This window comes from Raphanus sativus, chromosome 4 (genome assembly GCF_000801105.2).
Source record: "Raphanus sativus cultivar WK10039 chromosome 4, ASM80110v3, whole genome shotgun sequence".
Lineage (NCBI taxonomy): Eukaryota > Viridiplantae > Streptophyta > Magnoliopsida > Brassicales > Brassicaceae > Raphanus > Raphanus sativus.
In genome coordinates this window covers 42,765,927-42,790,728 of record NC_079514.1, presented here as the reverse complement: position 1 = coordinate 42,790,728, position 24,802 = coordinate 42,765,927, and the positions used below count along the sequence as shown (strand labels likewise).

Below are 24,802 nucleotides of genomic sequence, written 5' to 3'. Positions count from 1 at the left end.
AAAAAGTATATGAACAAAAGACAAACTTAGGGAGACCCACTGGTTCAAGGAAGCAATAACTTATAAACATTTGCGCTACCAAGAGATTTGATAAGACATTAACTTTTTAATACCTTAACTCTACTTTTTAGGTTTCTTAACAAAGAGAATCAAATATCTACTACCAGAGACTCTTAAGAATAAGCTGCTCCATCAACGCTCCCGGCTCAAAACGTTAGTGGACCTTGTGCTATATAAAAAAATTCTCCTCTATTAATGGTTGATTTTAAAAATTGGACCCTTGATTTTAAAAGATTTCAGAATTTAAGACCCTAAAACAATAAGAAATTTTTGTAAAAAAATGTGGACCCTGTGCTTTTGCACCTTGGGCACTGCTCCAAAGCCGGCACATGTTACAACTTACATGCATGACGTACTAAACTGTATCAAACGAATTAATTAGAGTTTTCTCATCTATATCTTCATTACAGAAAGCATAAGGCTCGTGTCTATCAATTATTGGTATTATATATATAACATAATTATCAATAGCAGCACACACATCATCGCAACACTTTCAGATCTTCTTTGACGCCAATTTTCGGTACATCTCGTCGACTTGTACCTGTACAATGAAACGTTACTGAACGGAGCATACATTTTACTAACTAGTAGTTTATAAATAACTAATTTAAAAAAAAAAAAACTGAAACAGAAAATTTGAAACCTGATAATACTTGAGCAGATTGTTACTCCGGTTCTCGAGCGTTGCAGTCACTAAGTCTCTCGCTACATGGAAAGGTTTTGTCTCCACCATCACTGCTTTGATGTAGTCAGACTTTCTTAGCTATTTTTGTTTTTCAAATCCACGATTAGTTTCTGTTAGTATTTATTTATTAAATTGAAGAAATTTGATTTAGATTTAATCAAACCAGTTTAAGCAAACCTTGTTCTTCTCTGCCGTGAACTTCAGTTCTGAAATGATGTGTTCTTGTAACTCCGAGAGAAAACATAATTCTTCGAATGGTTTAGTAAAACCAAGTTCTTTAGCCCAACGTTTTACGGTTTCTTGGCTTGGAACAATCACCGCAACAAGCATTGATTTAAAGCTGTTTCCATAAACCCATATCTGAGAAGCACAAGCATAAAAACAGACAGCAAATTGATGAACTTTGTGGAGAAACCTAAACGGCTTGCTTGCCTGGCAAGAAATCACGATTCAGAGTTGAGAAATTGACATCTTGGACAAGAGAGAGTTTTGACCGTAGATATTTTCCAAGTTCTCAAGAGCAACGTATCCTCCTTGAGAGAGTTTGATAAGATTCTTTATACGATCAATTATCTTAAGTACTTACTCCATTTGATTGAATCTCACCAATATCTCCTGTTAAAAACAAAGAAAAAAAAGAACCAACACCCACATCAAGAACAATTTAGATCGTGATGATTGTTGCAAGGATCAGTTCGAGTTTCGTGTTCATTTCCATTATGCCTAACTGATATAGATTTGGAAATTCTATGTTTTTTTTTGTATTAGGCGATGGAAATTCTAACACGTTGGAAGCGGGACGACACCGTATAGAACAGCCTGTATTTAGTTTGCTTGAATAAATATGATTTTTCTAACTGGCTAAATATAGTTTGGAACTGGATTATTAACTGCTCTTTTGGCCTAACCATCAAGTAAGGCTTTCATTTACATACATTGGTATAAGAAAAAAAGAAGAAAAAAAGGGACGTAATTTACAACTGTAGCTACTTAATCTACCAAGACGTAACAGCCAACTGAGATTCTTCGATAACTCTCTTGCATTCTTCTTCATAAGTTTATTGAGTGTATACAATTTTGAAACTATTTCTGCCAATTTTTGTTTTTTTTGAAACAATCATAAGAGCAGAGCACTCTGTTTCTTTGATCCTTGAGCGCAAACACAACGCTTTTGCTTTGTTCGCGATAGTCTCTTCATTTCTTTGATCCTTAAGCCCAAACACAACGTTTTTAGCCATTAGGGAAATTTCTCGATGAGGCTCACGTTTTACTTTCGCTTGTGTCAGAAAATTAGGCAACACTTGTAGGCAAGGGAAATGCTACGGTAGATTGACAATTGACATGATAAACAAACACACACAAAAGAAAGAAAAAACTATAATTTCTATTGTTTCATGACACTATAATGTTTCAACATCCATTTATATTAATTCATAAAACCCATTCATGTTTTCATCATACGTTAGTTACATGAGTCCTCGCGTGATGTAAATTCAAGAAGTTAAAAATGCATTATAAGAGGCTGCAGTTTAGAGCACTCAATGGTAACACTTGTAATAGAGAATGTAGCAAGAGAAGAGAAACCTTACGGTAGATTGACATGACAATAAAAAGACAACAAACAAAAAAACATTCTAAATTTATATTGTTTCCAAATTCAAGAAGTTAAAAATGCAATAGATAGATACTACAAAATATTTTTTTTATTTATTTTTTTTTTTTTAAAGAAAGTAAAACGACATTCCTTTAGAAACTTCTAACTTGCAAAATAAAATAAAAATTGAGCACTTGGCGTAGCGCCTTCTTCTCTCAATTGCAGCAAAGCTCAACTCTGAGGAACAACAATGGAGGAGGTAAAACCCTATAAAAAGGTTTAAGCTTTTTCTCCTTTTCAGTTATGTTTTAGATTTGTAAGTTAAACTTCACCAAAACTGATGAAAAACAAAGAAACTTTCTTCATATGGGTTTAGGGTTTTTCTTCCAAAGGTTTAAGCTTTTTCTCTACTTTCAGACTTGTGTTTTCGATTTGGATATGAAAAAATGAAAAAGAAAGAAACTTTCTTCATATGGATTTAGGGTTTTTCTTCCAAAGGTTTAAGCTTTTTCTTTTCATCTATTTGGATGTTAGCTTTTACAAATCAACTTTAGTTTGCTGATTTGGTTTTGGTTTTCTTTTAAAAGGAGGAGTTGGTGGCAAGGAGGTTCCAAATCTTTGTCAACAGTTTGACAGGGAAGACCATAACACTTGATGTTTTGTCCTCCGACAGCATCAAGATCGTTAAGTCAAGGATTCAGCACAAGTTAGGAATCCCACTCTACCACCAAAGGCTGATCTTTGAAGGTAAAGAGCTCCATGATGACTGCACTCTTGCTGCTGACTACTCCATTAAGAAGGGATCCACGCTTCATCTTTTACTCCGTCTATGTGGTGGTGTCAACGTCAACGGTGGTGTCATGAACCCCAGACCCACTATTCTGTTTCAAGCCGGCAGAGTAATTGTTATTTGGGACTATGAGAATGTGAAAATCAGTGAAGGGATGACAGCTGAAGAGGCTACTACACATATCCTCAAAGCCCTGGAGATGATGGGTATCAAGGCACCAATTTTCTACATCTTCGTGGCTTCTCCATGGTCTAAGAGAATCAAAAAAGAACACCTTGATTTCTTTACTGAGGTGGGAAAGGAAGATGTTTACAAGTTTCATACTGTGTACAACAGTGAAGATGACATTCCGGTGGATGCAGAGACAAGAAAAAGGATAGATCAGATCGCTGACAACTGCATTAACGCCTGTATGGAGGATCTATGTGAAAGAATGGAACATGGAGAACAAAAACAGCAAGAACCATTTTTCAAGAAAACTACAAGAACCATTTTTCAATTTTATCACAGCGATAATGAAAGAAAACTACAAGAACCATTTTTCAATATATAAAGTTTCAATCTATACATTTGCTACATCTTTTTCAAAAACCTAAAGTAAGGAAAGTGCATAATATATACTTTTACCAACAAAAAGTGCACAATTGTTGTACCAAAGACTGTAACACTGTATGTGTGACATATGAGACTTGTGTTTCTCTGTAATAACAGGTCCAAAAGGTCTGGAAGGTGGTGTTTTGTCTATCTTCTTCATCCTCTACGGCTCTGTTCATTGTTATTATATACTATCTTTGAAAAGTAAAGAACTTATGCAACTTTCTCACATTGAAACAAGCTTTGACCAAGACAAGATATATTGGTCTCATTAAAAAAAAACATACTTCCTCTGTTTCGTAATACTTGATGTTTTGACTTTGTGCACAAAGATTAAGAAAACTAGATTTTTATAAAAAAATATTTTAAAAATATTATTTTAGAATCAATTAACCAATAATAAAAAAACAGTGAAATCTAATTGGTTGAACAGTTTCCAATAAAGTTAAAGTTAACCTTAAAATCTCAAAACTTCATCTAATTTGAAACAAAATTATCTTTCTAAAACATCAACTATATTGAAACGGAGGGTGTAGTTAGGAGAAGAGGAAAATAGCTTTTGCAATTTGAGAGCCACTCTTTACAAGTATACTAAGATGTGAAACTCAAAACTGATAGTTACAAGTAAACAAGCTTCTAGACTCTTTTATTTCTTTATTACCTTGAGACAGTGATATGATCATTCTGACGAGACATCCATAGCATCAATGATCTCAAAGTGCATTTGCATGTCAGCAACCCTGTCAACAAAATAGAACCGTTCATGGACTCGTAGACTCCCACACGAGTTCTCACCTTCAGATTTGAGCAAGCGAACCAGCTCATCTTTCTCCTTGAGAATCCATCCACGCTGCTCATCACGCCACTGCCTGGGAGTTCCGTGAATGAAAACGCGCACCGAATTGTTTCCCCCTCCTCGTGCAACAAGGCGCTGGGAGATTCTCTGCACGACGCTGTGATCAGTTATGTAGGCGCCAGGGGAGTTCAGCCCTACATCGACGTAGTGGACTTGAGAAATGCTGTTGAGGAAGCTTTCATTGGAGGCTGGAATGATCATCCCAACCTCTTCAGAGTTTGTATCCAAGTAACTCATCTCAGTCAGAAACTGGTTCATCACAACTCCACCCTTGCTAAACCCAAGAAGAATGGTTCTGGGACAGTGTGCAAAAGGGTTCCTCAAACACAGGTCGTTACCTTCGTTGCTCTCTTGAAGGAAAGTGGATAAGAGAGAGACAATGGACGAAGAAGCTGGGAAGCCAACAGGAGAATAAGATGTTGTTGGCTCTCCATATCGATTCACTGAAGGAACAAAGTCCTTGTAGACAGCAAAAGGTCCGTTAAAGAGAGAAGCTTCAACAACCCAAGCGTTAACAGAGTTTCCAAATTTAGAAACTAAAATCTCAGCAACTATCTGCAAATCATAAAGCCTCTCTATCACATGGTTCCCAGTATCTCGAACTCTGTCTCCATGGAAGAATATCGCGTTTGCAGAAGGAACTTCCTGGTGATCAAAAAGGAAGCAACTTTCAATGAGTTAAAAAAAAAACAGAGGATTAGGAACAGAGTAGATAGATACTCACAGAAAGGCAGAGAGAGGCTGCAACTCTGTAGTGGTTACTAGAAGTAGCATTCAAGGGAATCTTCAAGATGCTTGACCAACGTTCCATGATTCAAGAAAACTCTGACTTGGGTTCCTTGAAAAAAAAAGGAAAAAAGAAACGTTTTTAGCGAGTTAAAAGATGTGGTTTTGACAAGACAGTCGTGTGGGGAATATCGACGAACAAGTGGTGGGCAAGTCAAGTAACGACAAGGGACTGTTACTAAGATGACTACAGAAGAAAACGTGATTGTTGTGATCAATGCCAAATAACGATAAATGAGTGCGACGCCACTGAAGCTAGCTCATTATCAAAATATCTTTGATCAACCGACAACCATGAATCAACAATCTAACGACGTTACTGCATCCCCGTGGGCCAAGAAGATCAAAGAATAATTAGTGATAATTTATTTAATTAAATCAATCATGATTATTGAAATTCATTACTTATAAGTATGCAAAAAAATTACAAAATAATATATTAATAATCAAGATTTAATATAATTTTAATATGTGTCAAATTTCTAAATATTTACATTTTTCTTAAATAATGAGTATTGATTATAAAATAACTTAAGAGAGAAAAAAATAGTAACTGAAAAAATTAATGATAACAGGTAAAATGAAAAAAAGAAAACGTATCACTAAGAAGTTTTTTCTTTTGAAAACATATTACTTAAAAGTTTGATTTTAGAATAAAAATGATGTATGATCAGTTATGCAAATTATTAGAGAAAACTTATAAAATATTTTCAGTATTGTCCATATTGATCTCCATCACATAACATAACACATATGATCAAAACCTCGCTTGATCGTATCATCGATTGATAAAAAGCAAACTCTTACACACAAATTAAATTTTTTACTTAGTGATAATCTTTTATTTTAATTAAAAATCAATAACGATTATCAAAAATACGAATATGAAGAACGATCCATCAAATAACCGCCATCCGAATATAACTGATCCACCGCGAAACTAGACTCTCCCTCCTCCACGTGTCCAACACTCTTCTGCTCCGGCGAAGAGTAATCCGAAACAGACGGCTCCGGCGAGCGACGGCGAGGCCTGATCCTCACCGGCTCGTACTCGCAAGTCCCGATCAGATGCGGAAAGTTCAGCTTCGCCTTGGATCCCTTGAGCTGAAACGCCGCTCGGTCGTACGCCACCGCCGCGTCCTCCGGCGTCTCGTAGGTCCCGAGCCACACTCTGGCTCCGTTCTTCTTCGGATCCCTTATCTCCGCCGCGAACTTCCCCCACGGCCTCCTCCTCACCCCCCTGTACTGCATTCCCTTCTGCCTCGGCGCCGCCTTCGCAGTCGCAGTCGCCGTCGCCGGTTTCTCTTCCTCCACAACCGCCGGGGATGAGATGGGAGGGACGGTGGGGGACCAGCCAGAGCTGAAGGCGTCGCGGAGAGTGTTGTAGATGGCCATGTCCTGCGAATCGTCGACGCTTAACGGCAGGTCGCTCCAGCTATCGTTTAAGATGACGTTGCTGAAGCTCGGGTTCCGGTAGAAAACGGGCGGGTTGACGCCGTTATTAACGGAATCAGGTGAGCTCATTAACTCGCTGTAATCAAAACCTGACATTTGATATGATTATGATGATTTTAGTCTTAATTAGTGCTTCTGAATCGTGTAGAAGGTTTAGAGAGTGAAAGCTGCTGAAGAATGAAGTGAGGAAAGCACACTTGCGGAGAAGACTTATAAAGGTACGGATCTATGAGAGCTTGAGAAGGTCCATGGAAGGTTCTCTGGGTTTTGATATGATGTCGTACCTTTCGGATATAGAGAGAGGTTTAAGCTCTCAGAAGCTTCGTTTTTCCCCTCGTTGTTTAAATAGAACGTGACAAAATATTTAGTTATTGATTTTGTTCTGACTTTTAGTCTCTGTCTTTTTCGATACTTTTTCTTTTCAATAATCATTTTTATAACGATCATCTTGCTCGTGGATTTATGTTTGGTTGTTTTATAGTTCATTGATTATTAGGATCCCGAATTATAACAAAAAGATAAACTGATAATACATGTTCAAAATTGTAAGAAAATGGTTTTGGCTATGTTGTAAAAGTGTTATTTCTTTTTTTATCCTTTTCTTTCTAGAATAGTTATACATATGTAACTAAATAAAAAATAAATTCACGAATATCTTGGAATGTAATGAAACAGTGGTTTACTTATATGTAAATCAAATAGTAATTTTTAGTCGATCATCTTTTACTTGTCAATATCAAATCTTAGCCTTTTGAATATTCAACATTACATAAACAAAAAGCTTATGTAATATATTAAAAATATTTACAACGCGCAACACAATAGTGAAAGTCAACAAAAGTAATCGAAACTAACTTAGGGGGTGTTATTGGATTCTGAATTTGCAGAGAGTTTTATAGATTTGAATTTTATAATGACTCTAGTGTTATTCAATTAAGACTTTTAAAAACTATGTTAAAGTCTGATGTTATTGGTTTATGAATTTATAATTAGTAGTTAGAAGTTTACAAAAATCTTGAGTTATTGGATTCATTGTTTTATAATGTCAATAAAAATTTTGTGTTATTCAAAAAATAACGAAAGTTATTGACTTTGTCATCTTTTAAAATTTGTAGTTATTAGATCATTGATTTATGAAAACTTGCTTCATAAAATATGTCTCTCGAAGTATTGCAACTAGCCCTAGTATTCTCAAAAACTCTTTTTCTGAAGGTTTTGCAAAAGCTAATAGATCGTTTCTCGCCAACTCTCTTCTCTTTCTGCTATGTTCACTTACCAAATCATGATGCGTGTATGACTTGGGATGGAATATCTGTGGAGCTCGCTCTCCTCAGAGTGAACAGCTCCAAATCCACCTAACTACCCTGTCTAACCCTCGCCTTTCAAGTGTTGATGATTCTTACTGCTGGAGAATAAATGACCAAGAGCTCAGTTCTTTCTCGGCAAAGAAGACATGGGAGTCTGTTAGACAACGCGAGGAGGAGAAGCCATGGACCTCTAATGTGTGGTTCAAAGGCTCTATCCGTAAGTATTCTTATACTATGTGGCTCGCTCATCTGGATAGACTTCCGACGCGCTTTCGTATGGTAATATGGGGTTTAAACACCTCTTCTAATTGCTGCTTTTGTGACTTGGAACTTGAATGCAGAAACCATCTCTTTTTATTATGTGAAGACAGCTTCCATCAGGTATGATTGTCCTCGGTCCTTCACCTTCGTTTTGTAGGAGCAGCTGCTCACCTTCGTTTTCTGATACTCCTAAAAGGAAAAGAAGTAGCATCTTATGTGGTGGGAGTCAATATAGGCATATACATTCTTCTGGGAGATGTAATAATAAGCTGAGTGTTGTACCTTTGCTTAGATATGGTGGTGATAGTAGAGGAGGGTCATCTTTAGGGATTGATGATGATCTTTCAACTAAGTTCGGAGAGATTGATTTAGAGTCTCAAAGTAGATTAGATGGGGGAAGATGGTCTACTAGTTGTAAGAGTCAAGAAGAAGGAAGTACACCGGAAAATATGCAGAGTTTGAGTAATAAGTACAGACCGATGTTCTTTGATGAACTCGTCGGACAGAGTATAGCTGTTCCGTCATTAATGAACGCTTTGAAGAAGGGTAGGGCTGCTAGTGTTTATCTCTTCCAAGGTCCTAGAGGAACTGGGAAGACATCTACTGCGAGGATCTTCTCGGCCGCCTTGAACTGTGATGTGGTGGCTGAAGAAATGAAGCCTTGTGGGTACTGCAAAGAGTGTAGTGAGTTCATGGCAGGGAAGAGTAGGCAATTCTGCGTTGTGAAGGGATAATAACAAATGCAACAGATATATATTATTCAATACTTTAGAGATAAACTCTACAAAAGTTTATAATTATCTTTACCTTTGAATTCTGTTATAATCTATAAAATTCTTCGACAAGATTTTTAAGAATCTAGAAATTCTTTTTAATTCTATTAAACTCATTATTTTCTAAAATAATCAAAACTATTTTAAAATCTTAAACCAATAACACCCCCTTAGATTCTTTAAAACAACGACAGGTCTATTCAAGATTTTCTCAGGTATGAAATTTATTTCGTAATTAATTATGTGAAGGAATAAAGCATAAGCTCCCCGGGTTTTTAAAATTAATCATTTCCCTTTAAAGAAAAGAAAGATAAACTATCAGGAACAACACAATTTTCACGTGCGAACGAATGTTGTAGAATACTAATATTAAGTCTGACATGGAAAGGGAAGGTCGTTCTCCTAGGTCAAAGACACGTTTTGGTAAGTGTGACTTGTGTTTTACTCACTCTATTCGTTGTACCATCTCTATACAAACAAAAGAAAAACATTTGAATAACTTCTACTTGAGTATTCTTTAGTGTTTTACCTAATAAAAAAACAGTTAAAAACGTTGGTAGGAAGATGACATGATAGATTCTGCTATCTAAATTGTGCTTCAATAATGGCCCAAAGGCCCATAAAATGATACCCCTCATAGAAAAGCCCGTTAAAATTTTGTGTTCAATCAAAATCAAGGAGAGTAGCATGGGGCCAACGTTCAACGCAACAACTTGGAGTCTTATAGGCAATTTGAAGTCTTATAAAGTTATGAGGCAAGACAACAGTATACTCCACATGGCTGCTCGAACAGGAAAGGGACACACCATAAAACAAAACAATCTATTAATATGTTTGAAAATATGTTTAGAATTGAGTCCTTTCAAAACCAAACTTGATTTAAAGAACATAGTTGAATAAACTCTTTGACTGTTTAAGTATTAGCTCAGTTTTTGGGAATTAAACTAATATAGCATAATACATCATTTTAATTAGTGCTGGGAATTTGATTCATTATCCGCGGGCCCCGCCCCGTTTGACCCGCCGCGGGGCGGGTGCGGGTCGAGTGATTTGAAAAAATTGTTCGCGGGTGCGGGTGCGGGTCGAGTGATTTTAACGCGGGGCGGGTGCGGGTCGACCGAATTTAAACTGCGGGTACCCGCCAACCCGCAAAATTAAAAAAAAAAAAAATTCTTTTTAAAATATGATTTTTTTTAGTAAAAATTATGTTTTTTATAATAAAAATAATAAAAAATACGAATATTTTTAAAAATTCAATTAAAATATATTATTTATATTATTTTTTAAAAAATTATTAATTAAAATAATTATTTTTATTATTTTTTATATTACCCGCGGGTTACCCGCTAATTTATGCGGGGCGGGGCGGGTCTTATATTTTTTAGATGCGGGTCAAGCGGGTCAAGCGGGTCGAATTTTTAAATCGAAAAAATGAGTCGATCCGCAGCGGGGCGGGGCGGGTCGGGGCGGGTCGACCCGCAAACCCAGCACTAATTTTAATAGTTAAGGCAGGTTGTTCCAAAGATTATAGAGCAAACTTTATCGAAGTGGCTTCTTTCAAAAGAAATTTAACCAAAGAAAAAAAAATATTTTATATGTATTTTTTTATTATGTATATAATAATTGTGATGCGAAAAAAACAATTTGATTGTTAAAAAAACTGTGAAATAAGATTATTCTAGTATTAATATATTTGCAAAATCTTAACTTAATTTATGTATTAAATTCACCATTGATTTCTGTTGAAATTGCATTTGTCAGATCATATTTTTATGGGTTTTTTTTTTTGCTAAATTTTTTTTATGGGTTTAGATGTGTTTTTTCAAAATATATTCGTTTTTATGTGATGCTTTATCAATTTTTCTATTATTATCTCTGATAGATTCTATTAAATAAATAAAAAGTGTCAGACAAGAAAAAGATCATTAGTGATTCGAATTTAGATCATATAATAGCTTTTGCTTTTGGACCACCAAAACATGCATGGCAGTGACATAACGATCTATTTGGGTCAAAAGAAAAAGTGATTCCGACCAACACAGCAGATAGTAGTACCAAAGGAAAATAATTCAAGACTTGGAAGCTTTCCATGTCCTTACAGAATTTTTTGGTTTACATGGAATAAAAGACTAAAGGGACCATGTCCACTCTTGATCCATTGAAGCCTTGAGACATGGTTACAATATCTATATAGCAACATAAGAAGGACTACAAATGCTAACTAAGGGACCAAACACAAAACAACAAAAGCTTCAGAAAAACTCAAAGTCTAGAAATTTACCACCAGCTTTTGTATCTGCTGATGATGCTGATACTGGTGGTGGTGGTGGTGGTACCATCATTCTCTTGCTATTATTACTACCAAACCCAACAGGATCAATCGGTCCATACTTCGGAGGCGGTTGGGTCTCCATCTGCCTCGGCACTTCAGGAGGAGTGCTACACCTTATCAACGCCCAGTTCACTCCTTCGAAGAACGGATGTTGCTTTATCTCCGTTGCTCCTCTCTTCGTCCCCAGCCTGTTCTTCGGATCTTTCACCAGCAAAGCCTGAATCAAATCCCTCCCTGCGTAGCTAGTGGCCGGCGACTCAGGGAACTTCAACTGTTCTCCAACCACATTAAACAGAGTGGCTCTGTTTCCTGATCCTTTAAACGGTGTTTTACCGTAAAGAAGCTCATGCACAAAGATACCGAAAGTCCACCAGTCAACCGCGCTTCCGTGTCCTTCTCCTTTGATGATCTCTGGAGCTAAGTACTCGTGCGTTCCGACAAAGGACATGGACTTCGTGTTAGGCTCGGCTACCAGCTCGGGGAGGGAACCTGAGTGTTGTGATCTGAAGACATCCGTCTGAGTTGTTTTACGCGTCTTGTTGTTCTTTTTGCTTTTGTTTGAGAAGATGCTGCGCGGTGAGAAGCATGATGATGTGGTAGGCTCCATCATGCAAGAGGGTTGGACGCAGAAGGCCCCGCCGCGTTTAGATGGATCTGAGTCGAAGGTTTTGATCAGTGTTGGAGAGACTGTGCATCTCAGGGAGAGATCGAAGTCAGAGAGCATTATGTGACCATCATCTCGAACCAGGACGTTCTCAGGTTTCAAGTCTCTGTAGACAACACCTAGCATGTGGAGATACTCGAGAGCTAGCAACACCTCTGCAGCATAGAATCTGCCAAAAACAAAAATGTGAAACGTAAGAATGTGAGATCACAGACTTTACTAGGATTTGGCTAAATATTTGAATCCGAAGAACAGAACAGTACCCTATCAAAAAAAATAGTATTAAACCTTAACCGAAATAAAATATTTAAACGGATCCAAAAATTTAATTTCCGAAGAACCTGAACCCAACCAAAATATTTCTGGTATCCAAAGATGTCCGAATAAGAAGTATGTACTTAAATATGTTAATTATTTTAGATTTAATATTTACAAAATATTCTTTTTTTTTGAACAAATCTGTAAAATATTCAAATACATGAAAATATCTAAAATTATTCAAATGTAGCCCCAAGTAACTATATGAAAATAGCCAAAACAATACAAATACCGGAAATATCCAAACTAGATACATATTTTCCACCCAAATATCAGAAGTGAACTAATTTTCATGTTAATTTTAGGTATTTGATCTTATTACATGTTTTATATTATTTTTATTTTTGGATTTTAAGAATTTAAAAGCATATTTTGATTTTAGAAAATTTTACCTACTTTAAATAGGAACCTAAACCAAATCGAATACGAACCAAAATTTATAAATATACTAAAATGGCGCTTAAATCTCTATCCCCGAAAATCCGAATAGAACCGAAACAAACTCGAAACCAAAGAGCATAAAAACATACCGAGCAGCATACTCAGAGAAATGCTTCCCGGGCTGGCGCTGCCTCAGAGTATGCAGATCACCACCAGGACAGTACTCCATAACCAAACACCAGAACCTATCCGTCTCGAAATGAGTATACAACGTCGGCAGAAACGGATGATCCAACAGCTGCAGAATCTCCCTCTCGGTCTGAGCTCGGTTCAGCTTCTTCCTATCCTCAAGAGAAGCCTTGTCCATCACCTTCACGGCGAAAACACACCGAGTCCCGGTCAACTCGGCTAGATAAACGCTCCCTATATCACCGCAGCCTAACCGTCTCAGCAGCTTGAAGTGGCCCATCCCTAGAACTCCGTCTCTAGCTCGGATAGCCGTTATAGCGTTCCACCTAGGATCGTTGTTCCCTTTGTGTGGTTTGTTGAGACTTCCGTTGAAGCTGCTGCTCCAGCTGCTCTCTTCGCTTAGCCCGCTGCTGTCGCTGGCGCTGGTCTTGGCGCTTTCGAATGCGTAGCTTTTGTCTATAGTGAACACTACGTCGCTCCTCTGCGTTGAGGAGGATGAGCTGTTGGCGATGCTCATGGCCCTGACGCTGCTGTTGTTGTGTGGGCTGGGAGGCAGAGAAGCATCCCAAACACATTCCTTGTCTGAGATATCTGTGTTCTGCGACGACAGAGATGCGGCGGGTTCCTCGGATTTGCTGTTGTTTTTGTCGCTGATGGTGGGGACGGAAACGGTTGTTATGAGATCCATGTCGTCAGGCTCAGGAGGATGGGTGACTCCACGGAAGGAGCTTGAACCAGCTTCCTCAGACATATCATCATCCAAGATCTCTTCAATCTCCAGCAAAGGATAGTTTGAGTTTGATGTTACCACAGGCTCAAACTCTTGAAACTCGTTAAGGTTACCACCGAACTGATCCATCAACGTATCTTCTTCTCTATGCACATTGAGTACTAAGCCAAGTTCTCTTCCTAAGGTCGTAGTTGGGTTGAACGGTCTTCCGATTGTGTTGTTGTTGTATTGAGCAGCTCGTTCCCTCAAATGCATAGCGTTATCTCTGCTTTCTGAGTCTAAGTATTGTCTTCTTGAGACAGGACCTTTGCTAGGAAGCCTCTTAAGCTCACCAACTCTCTCCATATCCATCATTCATGCGATCTCTTTTGTACCTTTAAAAAAAGACCAAAAATGGTAAATAAATCAAATCTTTGAGATACAAACAAAATTTCTACATAATCCCCAAGGAATGTCTTAGGACTAGCACACACAAAATAACACGTGATCTGGTAATAACCCTCGGGACTTAGTTTTGTTTACAAGACAAAAGATCTGTGTCCGTGTTTCGATTTGTAAGTTCCAGAGACCTTTGACGAGAATCTACAATTAAAAAATAAAAAAAGTAAAAGAGAATTTAGAATCGTTACCTACCGGAAACAAGAGACGAAGATCGCCGAAGAATCCTGAGATCGCGTACAATGCGGCAGATCAGACGCCGGGAGAGATTTATCACCGGGAAAAAATCGATTTGAATGAGAGAGGGTGAGAGAACCTAAAGCTCGAGAATTGAGAGTCGGGAGCTGTTAAAGGCTGTTGCTTTATTATGTGTGGGCGGTATCTATCTAGTATCTAAGCTATAGCTTGCTGCTACTGAGTACTGACGACGGTAACGGAGAAATATTTATTCTTTCTTTTTTTTAAGAAAAAAAAAGAAAAAGGAGAGTGAGAGCGGGGTCCAGTCATTATTAAAGTGGGACCGGCATGTGTTCCTTCTTCAACCTACAATTTGGTTTGGTTTGAGAGACGTTTCTTCGGTTCTCTGGTGATCAGAAGTTCTACTTTTTTTTGTTGTGAGAGATTCCGGTTTGCTTTTTTTTTTCCAACTATTATAACTTGGTTTAGTCACTAATCTTTGAATAAACCACTTTTTTAATGCATTGTTAGAGGGTTCTTCCTGAAACTATTCCTTTTGTTGCGTAAATAAAAGAATAAAGAAAAAAACTGAATAGTGAAAGAAAGAAGCAAAGAATCAAAACCTTGTGGATTTGTGAAAACACTTTATTGACCCACCATTCCATATGTTGATTAGCTTTTTTCTTAGTATTTTTCTTCCAATTTCCTATCACTTTTCCCTTTTCTTTTTATTTCTTTTCTACCCTACGTACAACCTTTGTCTTTATTTGAGCATTTTTTTTGACTAAATATTTGAACATTTGTTTGTCATAGAATTTTTGTATGGTGACCACTTGAAGAACAATTCAAAATAATAATAATAAGTGGAGTAAGTGCAGTAGAATGTGATCAACAACTATAGTTATCAACTTCAGTAATGAGATAGTTATAATGAGTAAACATGGTGGCTACAAAGACCTTTTTATTTTCTGAAAAAAAACATAGAAGCTATAACTTTTAGAATTAGTGAGAAATTAAAGTTGGAAATTTCGCATCAGATATATAATATTTAAAATGTCAAAAAAAAATCATAAAAAGATTTCATTAATCATATCTCTTCAGCTCCACTGGATTATGCTGAATCTACTCTCTTAGTGCAGGTGGTGGCCATATTGATAGTGTGTTTATAATGGAACAGTTATTGAATTTCAATAGACATTTTATTTAAAGCAATGATTAGTGGACATTGTTTAGTGAGTTAAACGATAAGATTAGTATAATAGTATTGTTCTTAATTTCAGCAATGTGAATCAACATTGATTTAGAAAACCAATGTTGGACCTCGACGCTCCAATCATGGTGGGCTTAGTGAATGATGCTTTATTTGTCTGCAAAGTAAATAAAAGCTGCGGCGATAAGTACAGTATACAACAAATTGCAAAAACAATTCACATTGCTAATAGAGAACGTATTAAAATATATATTAATCATATAATCTGGAAAGCTTAGAGAAATTTAAAAAGAACAAAAATTATAACCAAACAGAGATAGTTGTCGGTTTAGAGACGTCAAAAAAAAAAAAAAGACTGGAACTAACCTTCAAAGTTAGACGCTGAAAGGCTGGCTAAGACAAGGTTTTGTCGATAATACGAATCAGCTGGATTGCGCGTGGATTGAGGAGATCTATGTCTGGTTCAGTTTTATCTTTATCTCTCTTACCAAACGGTCCAAAACACATGCAGTGTGCCAGTGTCTCGTCCTTTTTATTTACTCTTTCTTTTTGTTTGTAATCGCTTAAGACAAATTTAAATGTCCTTCGAATATGTAATAGAAACAAATTTAGATATACCCCTATAGATAAATAGGACTTAAAAGAAAGAAAGAAAAAAACGAGTCATGATATTTCTCGTTCTAACACCAATGAACAGCAGTATATACTATATGTTTGTTGAGTTTCACAATCAACTATTTTCTTTGTATAACATCATATTACCCCCATTTCGATATGTGTCTTATTCATTTCACACAAATCGACAGCAGTTCACAGTTTATATATTAAAGTAAAAAAATAGTTATCAATGGTTGATGTGTATTAGATGGGACTAATACGTTTTGAGTACTTAGTCATATTATGTTTGAGAAACAAACAAAATTCGTTGTACATAAAATTGTCTTTTCTTTCCCATAAAAATAGTATGTAGTTTCTTTAGATTCATCAAAGTTATACACATCTTTATAGGTTTCTTGAGCTGATACATGTGAATATGTAGTCGAAGGTTCTATAAAATGCATGTGCTTTCAAGTAAACAAAAAAAATGAACTCACACTTGTATGAAATTTAGTGATCGATCTTAGAAACCTTTTGTTTTCAACGATTTACTAGTCTTTGGTAATGATGTTTTTTTTTGTAGTTAGTTATGTGGAATCAGTGGGTGTGAATGTGTGTTACTAACTTCGGTATCTTTAGAGGTGGAGGCTTGAATCTGAGCCTTCTGTTTTCTTGAAAAGCACTTAACAAAATAAAGAAGGGTTTGAAACTTCTACACAAAACTCAGAAGAATAGACTTATCGAAACAATACAAAGGAGAAAAAGCAAATTGTGGACTCTTTACTGATTTCATCCTCATGAAATTTTGCTTTATTCTTTCCACATACATCATTATTTCTCATAAACATTTTGTTGAATAAGCCTGAATAACCCGATGGGTCTTGGTTTATATAACTGGAATAAGCTAATAATTGCAATTTCTACCGATTTATAATCCATATTTGTAAGTGCATACATTTTTTTCACTAAACTAGCCATTAAAATTAAAAAGTCAATTGATCTTAAATAATTAGATCTATTCTTTTTTTTTTGTTCAGCTAATTAGATCTATTAAAAAAAAAACTAAAATCAAATAAATTAGTTTCCACCATTTGATAAAGACTTAAGAGTCTAATTCTAGAGTTCGGTATGAATGATTTATGTTATACTAATCCGTCACAATAATACAATATAATAAAAATGTAAGCATATCTGAAAAAAAAAAGAATTTACGGAGATTTTTTATTGTTAACTTAGAAGACGCCATGTTTCAAAATGGCCCAGATTTTTTTGTTAAATCCAAGTATTTCCGGCAAAACAATAAAACAAAAAGAGATTGGAAATAGATTTGGGCTTATGGTAGAAAACGATTAATCTTTTCGTGAGGAGAGAAGTTCTATATTAATAATGGGCCAAAAGTCCATTAGATCCCATATTATCATGGATAATAAATGGACTAAAAGTCCATTACTGACGTCGACTCTCTTGCACACTCTCTCTCTTTATACTCTTCCCAGCATCTCCGAGTCTGAAATGTACGAGAGGTTGTGTAAAAGACAAAGGTTTCGGTCCCGAAAAAGACGAGGATGAAGATGCATGTTTTTTGGTTCAACCAAAATCAGCTGAGTGGAGACAAATCGGCTTGCCAAATGCTCGAGTGGATCAAACCAGAGGATAAACTCAGTGCGTAGAGCCCAAGTTCGTTAGTTTGTGCTGATGTGGCGAGATGGTTACAGATATTTTGATCGATCAGTCCTCTCACCAGTCTGTTAACTATTGTTCCCTCTTCAATTTTCTTTTTAAAATTATTCATCAGCTTCTCTAGCTCTTCTCTCTCATGTTGTTCACACCATGAAGCAGATTGCGATTCCGGAGGTCCCTATGGAGAAGAAGTAGGCAATGGTTACCTTGGAGAAAAGATCAACAACTTCTGGATGCGCCGCAGCAAAGACTGTATCAGGAGAAACCTGATCGAGTATTCTCATTTGAATGACAGTTCTGACCAGTTTCCAGAGGGGTAATCTACTTCTTCCTTTTTCTTTGTTCTTCTTCTTCCTTTTGCTTTTGAGGAATGCCTTGCGATCGATCGATAAGCTTTTCAGAATCGTTCCTTTGAGTAATGGAATTAGTGATGTAGATATCATGATATTACCTTGCGATCGATAAGTTAAACGTTTCTTTAATTATTGCTTGTCAGATTGTTACTTTGACGTATGTGTTAGTAGATGGTGACGATAAACATATCGTTTCGTTGCTTTTGTTGGTAGCTCAACATTTCTATGTTACTTTGATGATCCTTAGACATATCGCGATTTGATTAACTCTAGCTCATCTCATAATTCACAAGCTACTGAATGCTTATGGTGTACACAAACTGTACATGTACTAAATGCACCATTTCAAAATCATCTTCGCTCAAATTCTCCAACCAGTCGTAGTTCATGCTCCTGCTCGCAATAATTATAGAGCTGATCAGTTCAAAGCTCAGAAGGATAGAGCAAAAGAGTTTGCTCATATCAAAATTATCATGAATATAGTTCTTCACTGTGGTTTCTGAGTTGAGTATCATATCCCTTCTCTCTTTGATGAACTGTTTGTGATATGATATGATGTTTTTTTCTCAAACTATTTGCTTCTTTTATTTTTAGCTTTATGACGATGTTCGTTGTGAAGTACCATGAAGCATTGGTGGACAGAGCGGAGATATTGCTTATCAAACAACATCAGTAGGACATTGTGGACCGAGTTTGATAAGCAAGGTTTCTAACACGGGTGCGTTGTGGAGTTCCAGTGACTTGTTAAGAAACCACCAAACGCTTTTCTTGTTTTCGTAGTCACCAGCATCATCATCATCATCATCATCGTTTTTTTTCTTTGTAGAAGTGTTGGTAACATCGTCCAAACAAAACCCCAGGTTTTAAACAAAATCATAGTGGCTACTGCATCTTTTGTTGGGATAAGCATCAAAATCCATATAAGCAAGTCTTCGGGTAATCCACAAACATTCTCTTCAACTATCCCTCTGCTAATTGTTGACATCTTCGCGAGCTGGCCAAAAAAAACCTAAGAGAAAATGACTTATGTTTTCAGAGTATTTCGAAAATACCATGATATTACCATGAATTATCATGAATATAGTTCTTCACTGAGGTTTCTGAGTTGAGAATCATATCCCTTCTCTCTTTGATGAACTGTTTGTGATGTGATATGATGTTTTTCTCTCAAATTGTTTGCTTTTTTTATTTTTAGCTTTATGACGATGTTCGTTGTGAAGTACCGTGAAGCATTGGTGGACAGAACAGAGATATCGCTTATCAAAGTTTGATTTCTCTTTCATCATCATATTTATACTAATGTTAGTACGTCTTGATACAATATAGAAGCTGTAATTCCAATATAATGGCAAAAAAATCAATATCAAAATCTAACAATGTTGACAATAAGTTAAGACTGATCATGGATCTAACTGAGGACAAAGCTAGCTTCCAGATGACATGTATAGTACAGTTACATAAAGTCTACGGTTTGAACAAAGCTTAGATGTTATTGATAATTTAGACATAGCTAGCTTCCAGTTCATCCATCATCGTCTCTTTGTCTTGAGTTGGTAAGCCGTGTCTCAGAGAGATTGTCACGGTCTTTAAACACCTGGCAGTGATTAGGAATCTACGATGTATTCTACCAGTTCATTATCTTCTTCTCTTCCTGTGTAGTCTATCAACCCAAACTTCTCCAGACTCGAATGCAAATATTCGGGATAGTAATGATGGCTCATTGTGCTCCATGAAGCAGAGGCATAAGGGGTTGATGGGTTGATCTCTGAGAAGCAACAACAATACACTTGCAACTATACATATATATATACATCAATAGCTAAGTCCGAACTTTGTATTCAGACTATATGTTTATCAAATTAAGAAAATTCTAAATTTGCCATATAAAAAACAAAATTGGGTTTAGCCTTTTGGTTAAGAAAGGTCAGTTGAAGAGGATATACGTACATAATCAACTATGAGAGACTTTAGTTTCAGAGTATTTTGAAGAAAAGGAACAAGTGAATCCATCCAGTCTGAGTCATACGGAAGTATCTTACAATTTGTAAGCCGAGAGAATTTGATGGTGTTAAAACACACGACTGCGATAGTGAACAAAACAGCATAATTAATATATATAGATGCAACATATGTTGATAACCAAGGAACGAAAAAGAGAGTGAAAGAGAGGGAGAGAGTTACATCTTGATCGATGTTCAAACGAAGCTCAAGAGACAAGATTGAGGAAAGAGATGTTAAGAAGATAATATTAGGGAAATAGTAATCAATATCGATACGTGCAGCCTTGAGACAAGGCATATTCTCTATAGACCAAAATTCTCCTGAATAGTCAGTAATGTCAAAGCTTTTTAGTGTTGGAGTATTCATAACCAAACACCTACCGGTATGTACCACATCATTCTCGTCTGCCAATGAGGTATCGTCTTATCATACGATAACAGCTGTAACGTTGGCACTTTTATGCTAAACTTTACCGCATTGTCTCCTTTCTTTCTCTTCACGGTCAAATTCTCAAGAACGGGCAGCTCGATAAAAGCCTAACAAAAGCCTAACGAGAGAAGTGTCGTCTTTATAAGTTACACAGAAAAATTCTAGAATTGTGAGCGATGGGAGCCATGAAGAAGAAGGGAGATCCACGAGAACCTTGTAAGAGAGAGTCTTGATGGTTTGGCTGGTGTAAAGGCTCTTAGGCAATTTAGTCGGATCTGAGGACCAGCCAAGCTTCAATCTTAGCCTACGCACGCCGCGACCAACAGCTTTTGCAACCCAGTTCCCGACATCAGCTATTTATCAACAATATTCAGATTAGTGAAAAAAGATATATAGATTCATTAACAATTAAGATTAATAAAAAGAATATGTACTAGTGGAGTAAGATACTTAACCTGTGTGTTCATCTTCTTGTTTCTTGCCAGAGTAAAGGGAAGATGTTTTGATTGCCGAAGTCTAATTGGTGATAACCCTAAATGTAATCTAGATGCTTCTTGAACAAGTAACCATGAAAATTGTGGCGTTTTAGGCTGTTACGAGATCACAGAGAAACTGTTTTATGGACAGTGTCGGGGTCTTGAATATGAACCTGGATGTCAAACATAAAGGCTGGTCCAATACACAACCTCCTACGACTCCGTAAGAGTCCCACAAGATAAGATTTATGTAAAAGTGGATAAAAAAAACCATCTTAAACCAAACAATTTTAATCCAAATATTCTGATCCAAATGAAATAAATACTCCGACTCTACTGATTCCACTAGAATTTATACAGAGATTCATGTTCGCTTTTAAATTTAGGGCCCAACTGAGTCCACAGAGTTTATTTTTTCTAATCCGAACATAATAATGTGTATATATTGGTCATCAGATTCAGGTCTATGACAACTCATAAGTTATAATAGCTGGCTATTTTATATACATGTATGAAACCAGCACAAGGTATTATATATAAATATTTGAGAGTCATTACTTCTCTCTTGAACCTTCTCCATCTTCTCTCTAGAAGAAAAAACTTGCGAGCAGTATCTCCGACCGGCGGTTTGGCTTTTTTAGCCACCACTGGTCCGGCCAAAAACTTCCGTCCTTTTCTTGCTTCGTTTTTTTATCGGTTCTAGTATCGGTTTGATGCGATCACTCTGTTTTTTTTTCTTTGCTTCCGGCCATGCATCATTTTCTCCGGTAGTGGTCCGGGTATGATTTTCCGGGAAACGGTGGGATATCCATCGATTATCGCCGGCGCATGCTTCTGAGGCCGTACCGTTTCCTCTATGGTAGTGGTCGCCAGCTTTCGATTCTCGAAGACGTGTTCGGGCTGTGGAAACTGTGTTTCTTTGCGGTGGTGATTGGCCGAATTCAGGAGTGTTATCCCTGAAGGTCGGGCCTTTTTATGAAAACCCCGAATCCTTTACCTCTGATATTGTTGTTGGAGGTGGATTCTCGGTGGTCCTGGTGTGTCCCGGGAGTTCCGGAGATGGGTTCTGTTCTGATTAATAGCGTCGACTTCTATCGAGACGGAAGTGGTGACTTGCGATTTTGGGGAGGTCTCGGATTTCGATCCCGACGGCGACCTCTGGCCAGGAGAGAAGACGAAGCATGCACCGCTGACACGCGTTCTTTGATGGTTGAGGTTTCAACACGTGGAAGTGGGTAGGCGGTGTCGTTTAGGGCTTCGTATTTTCTATTGGGCCTGGCGGTTTGGCTGTAGCGCGGGCTTTTGTAATCGATTTTTAATGTTTGGGTCTTTCTGGGCTTTGTAATATTTCCTTTTTATAATATATCATATGGCAAAAAAAATATATAAATATTTGAGAATTTGAAACCTTCGAGGAATTTAAAAAGTGGTGGTGAAAGCTCAAAGATAGAAGAAGCGGTGGATGCATGGCGCAACTAGATTAATAATTGATAAACCGTTAATATGTGATAACGAGAGACTTCTGGCCGTAACTTATTATGACTTAAAAGTATAAAAAAAAACTGCTATTTAAATATGCACATTAAATAAAAAAATCTGCATCTTAAATAAAAAATCTGCATCTTTTTAACTGAATAAATATGCATATTCGCTCCGCTCGCTAATATATCAGAGTATTATCTATGCTAAAATTCACAAATTCACGTCAAAATTTTTCTTTTTAAGTTCTTGAGAATTTTGCTGTTCTAATTATGTTTGGTCATTTAAATTAGGGTTCAAATAATTCCAACTTTCACATATTTTGAAAATTTAGTATAGAAATTCGCCATAATTTTCCAGTTATGTATATATGAAATAAATTGTCTTTTGCGTTAGTAGTTTTAGAGATTACTTTTTTTGGTCAAAAGATAGTAGTTTGGAACTTTGGTCTTGAGTGTTATTTTTTCTGGAAGAATTCTAGTCTTTATTCTATGATTTCCATCATTTTGGCTATTTATAAAAATGTTTTTAGTGGCAAAAGGCATAGATTTCTACCACGAATGTCGTAGCCCAATTGGTTCAGGCACACGTATGGATGTAATTTAAGAAAAGAAAAACATAGATTTCTATGTATTTCAGAGACAATCTGAATGTCGGCGTTAAATTCTCTCGGTTACAAAAAAGTGGCGTTAAATTCCTTGATCGCGCTGTTCTCTGTCTGTCAATCAGAAAATGTGCGACATCACTCGACTTTTATATTAACGTGAACAATGGTTTTCTCAAAACTTTTTTTTTTTTTGCCATCTGGTATATTATATATGAGAAAAAACGAAATACACAGAGAGGCCCATAAACGGCCCGAACATCAAAATACACATTAAACCCAAACCGTTAAGCCCAAAGAAAATGAGACCCAAGTCCATACACTCGCCATGTCTCTCCCACGTGTGCGAAACCGCAGCACCAAAGGAACACGTGTCGGCGCAGGAAACTTCGTCGTCTCGCATAGCTTTCGGTCGCCGCCGAGATCGATAACCGAGACCTCACCGGAATCATGAGTCGCCCACTTCCTCCACCATAGAGTTCGACGCTGTAATTAATCGAATCATCCACCGGACACACCGGGACAAACATCAACGACCACCAAGTTCCACCTCCAACGACAAATATTGAAGATATAGGAATCGGAGTCTAACACAGAGAGGCCCGAATTTCATAGAGCATCCATCGGTTACACCGAGATCTCGTCCAAATTCGGCCACGAAACCACCACAAGTAACAGCCTTGCCCACAGCTCGAAACACAACTACAAGGAACGAAAGCCCGCGACCACCATCCGAGAAGAAACGGCACGGTCCCAGAGTCTAACGCCGGAGATAACCGATAGAGAATCCACCGTTTTCCGAAAAACCATTGCCGGACCACCACCGTTGGTTTTCTCAAAACTACGATGGGCTTCCTGTTTTGGAAATATTTCCAAACACAAAGCAAAATAAATAGAATCTAAAATACTTACTTTCTGCATGCTTGAGTTCTGTCTACAAAACGACAAAACTTGTGCTGTCTCTTATACGTCTCCCCTCTGAACTGTCTCTCTCTTTTGACAAAAGAGTGAAAGACTATAGTTCAACGGTAAAGTTCAAAAAAAGTAATAATTAGTACTAGTTGAACCGTAAACTAGTTCAGCCGTTAGGATGACCGTTAGGACGAGTCTTAATACTAAACTGAATTTGCCCTTTTTTCAAAAAAAAAAAAAAAAATACTAAACTGAATTCTAACTGACTGTTAGTAATAATTATTCCAAAATAGCTAAACATTTGAGAAATTTTAGATGATATTTTCCAATCAAGTTCTTTATACAAATTTAATCATGTATATATCAAAACAAAATAAAATAATGAATAAAAGCGAATGTTGCAAAATTTCTTATTCAGTTTCGTGTGTTGAAACCATATAATATACCATGCAAGTGTCCATTTAATTAATTGCCAATGGTCAAGTGGCCTGTATAATATAAACCATATATTCAAATGGAAAATATCTTTAAATATTTTGTTTGACCTTTATGCTAAAAGCATCAGCTCTGTTGGTTGATGACGCAGATGAGTGCCAAGACGCTCATGATTTATATTTATATATCTGAAGTTTATTAGATTTCGAACAACTTGTGTACTTTACACCATT

The 24,802-nt window shown here is 36.8% G+C and overlaps 5 protein-coding genes and 1 pseudogene across 6 annotated transcripts; 1 reads left to right on the top strand and 5 right to left on the bottom strand.

The window, feature by feature from the left end:
• Window positions 1-421: 421 nt before the first annotated feature.
• On the bottom strand, window positions 422-1,457 carry LOC108853638 (long chain acyl-CoA synthetase 1-like). The gene is made up of 3 exons (XM_057008438.1): window positions 926-1,457; window positions 707-826; window positions 422-604 (listed from the first exon to the last, which is right to left on the bottom strand). Exons 1-3 carry the CDS (start codon window positions 1,076-1,078, stop codon window positions 557-559), a joined length of 321 nt encoding a protein of 106 aa, XP_056864418.1. The 5' UTR covers window positions 1,079-1,457; the 3' UTR covers window positions 422-556.
• Window positions 1,458-1,718: 261 nt separating this feature from the next.
• LOC108853589 (uncharacterized) lies at window positions 1,719-5,930 on the bottom strand. Its single transcript, XM_018626993.2, has 3 exons — window positions 5,509-5,930; window positions 5,307-5,420; window positions 1,719-5,227 (listed from the first exon to the last, which is right to left on the bottom strand). Exons 2-3 carry the CDS (start codon window positions 5,391-5,393, stop codon window positions 4,406-4,408), a joined length of 909 nt encoding a protein of 302 aa, XP_018482495.1. The 5' UTR covers window positions 5,394-5,420; window positions 5,509-5,930; the 3' UTR covers window positions 1,719-4,405.
• A 135-nt stretch (window positions 5,931-6,065) lies between these two features.
• LOC108849621 (ethylene-responsive transcription factor 13) lies at window positions 6,066-7,117 on the bottom strand. Its single transcript, XM_018623202.2, has one exon. The coding sequence runs from the start codon at window positions 6,917-6,919 to the stop codon at window positions 6,239-6,241; it is 681 nt and encodes a 226-aa protein (XP_018478704.1). The 5' UTR covers window positions 6,920-7,117; the 3' UTR covers window positions 6,066-6,238.
• Window positions 7,118-8,212: 1,095 nt separating this feature from the next.
• LOC130511664 (protein STICHEL-like 1) lies at window positions 8,213-9,125 on the top strand. Its single transcript, XM_057009011.1, has 2 exons — window positions 8,213-8,347; window positions 8,472-9,125. Exon 2 carries the CDS (start codon window positions 8,514-8,516, stop codon window positions 9,123-9,125), a length of 612 nt encoding a protein of 203 aa, XP_056864991.1. The 5' UTR covers window positions 8,213-8,347; window positions 8,472-8,513.
• A 2,085-nt stretch (window positions 9,126-11,210) lies between these two features.
• LOC108855349 (serine/threonine-protein kinase D6PKL1) lies at window positions 11,211-14,640 on the bottom strand. 2 transcript variants are annotated; one of them, XM_018629151.2, is made up of 3 exons: window positions 14,408-14,640; window positions 13,009-14,152; window positions 11,211-12,329 (listed from the first exon to the last, which is right to left on the bottom strand). In XM_018629151.2, the coding sequence occupies exons 2-3, from the start codon at window positions 14,130-14,132 to the stop codon at window positions 11,417-11,419; spliced, it is 2,037 nt and encodes a 678-aa protein (XP_018484653.1). In that variant the 5' UTR covers window positions 14,133-14,152; window positions 14,408-14,640; the 3' UTR covers window positions 11,211-11,416. The 2 variants fall into 2 exon arrangements, with proteins under 2 accessions (XP_018484653.1, XP_018484652.1); XM_018629150.2 differs by having other exon boundaries at window positions 14,412-14,640.
• A 5,197-nt stretch (window positions 14,641-19,837) lies between these two features.
• Window positions 19,838-23,625, bottom strand: LOC108851071 (putative FBD-associated F-box protein At1g05080; annotated as a pseudogene).
• Between the last annotated feature and the right edge of the window lie 1,177 nt (window positions 23,626-24,802).

Coding starts and splice junctions, on each gene's coding strand:
- LOC108849621 (XM_018623202.2), bottom strand. CDS start 6,919: ATGTCAGGTTTTGATTACAGCGAGTTAATGAGCTCACCTGATTCCGTT.
- LOC108853589 (XM_018626993.2), bottom strand. CDS start 5,393: ATGGAACGTTGGTCAAGCATCTTGAAGATTCCCTTGAATGCTACTTCT. Junction 5,228..5,306: donor CAGCCTCTCTCTGCCTTTCT/GTGAGTATCTAT, acceptor TTTGATCACCAG/GAAGTTCCTTCTGCAAACGC.
- LOC108853638 (XM_057008438.1), bottom strand. CDS start 1,078: ATGCTTGTTGCGGTGATTGTTCCAAGCCAAGAAACCGTAAAACGTTGG. Junction 827..925: donor TCACGGCAGAGAAGAACAAG/GTTTGCTTAAAC, acceptor AAACAAAAATAG/CTAAGAAAGTCTGACTACAT. Junction 605..706: donor ATCTGCTCAAGTATTATCAG/GTTTCAAATTTT, acceptor TTCATTGTACAG/GTACAAGTCGACGAGATGTA.
- LOC130511664 (XM_057009011.1), top strand. CDS start 8,514: ATGATTGTCCTCGGTCCTTCACCTTCGTTTTGTAGGAGCAGCTGCTCA.
- LOC108855349 (XM_018629151.2), bottom strand. CDS start 14,132: ATGATGGATATGGAGAGAGTTGGTGAGCTTAAGAGGCTTCCTAGCAAA. Junction 12,330..13,008: donor TTCTCTGAGTATGCTGCTCG/GTATGTTTTTAT, acceptor TGTTTTTGGCAG/ATTCTATGCTGCAGAGGTGT.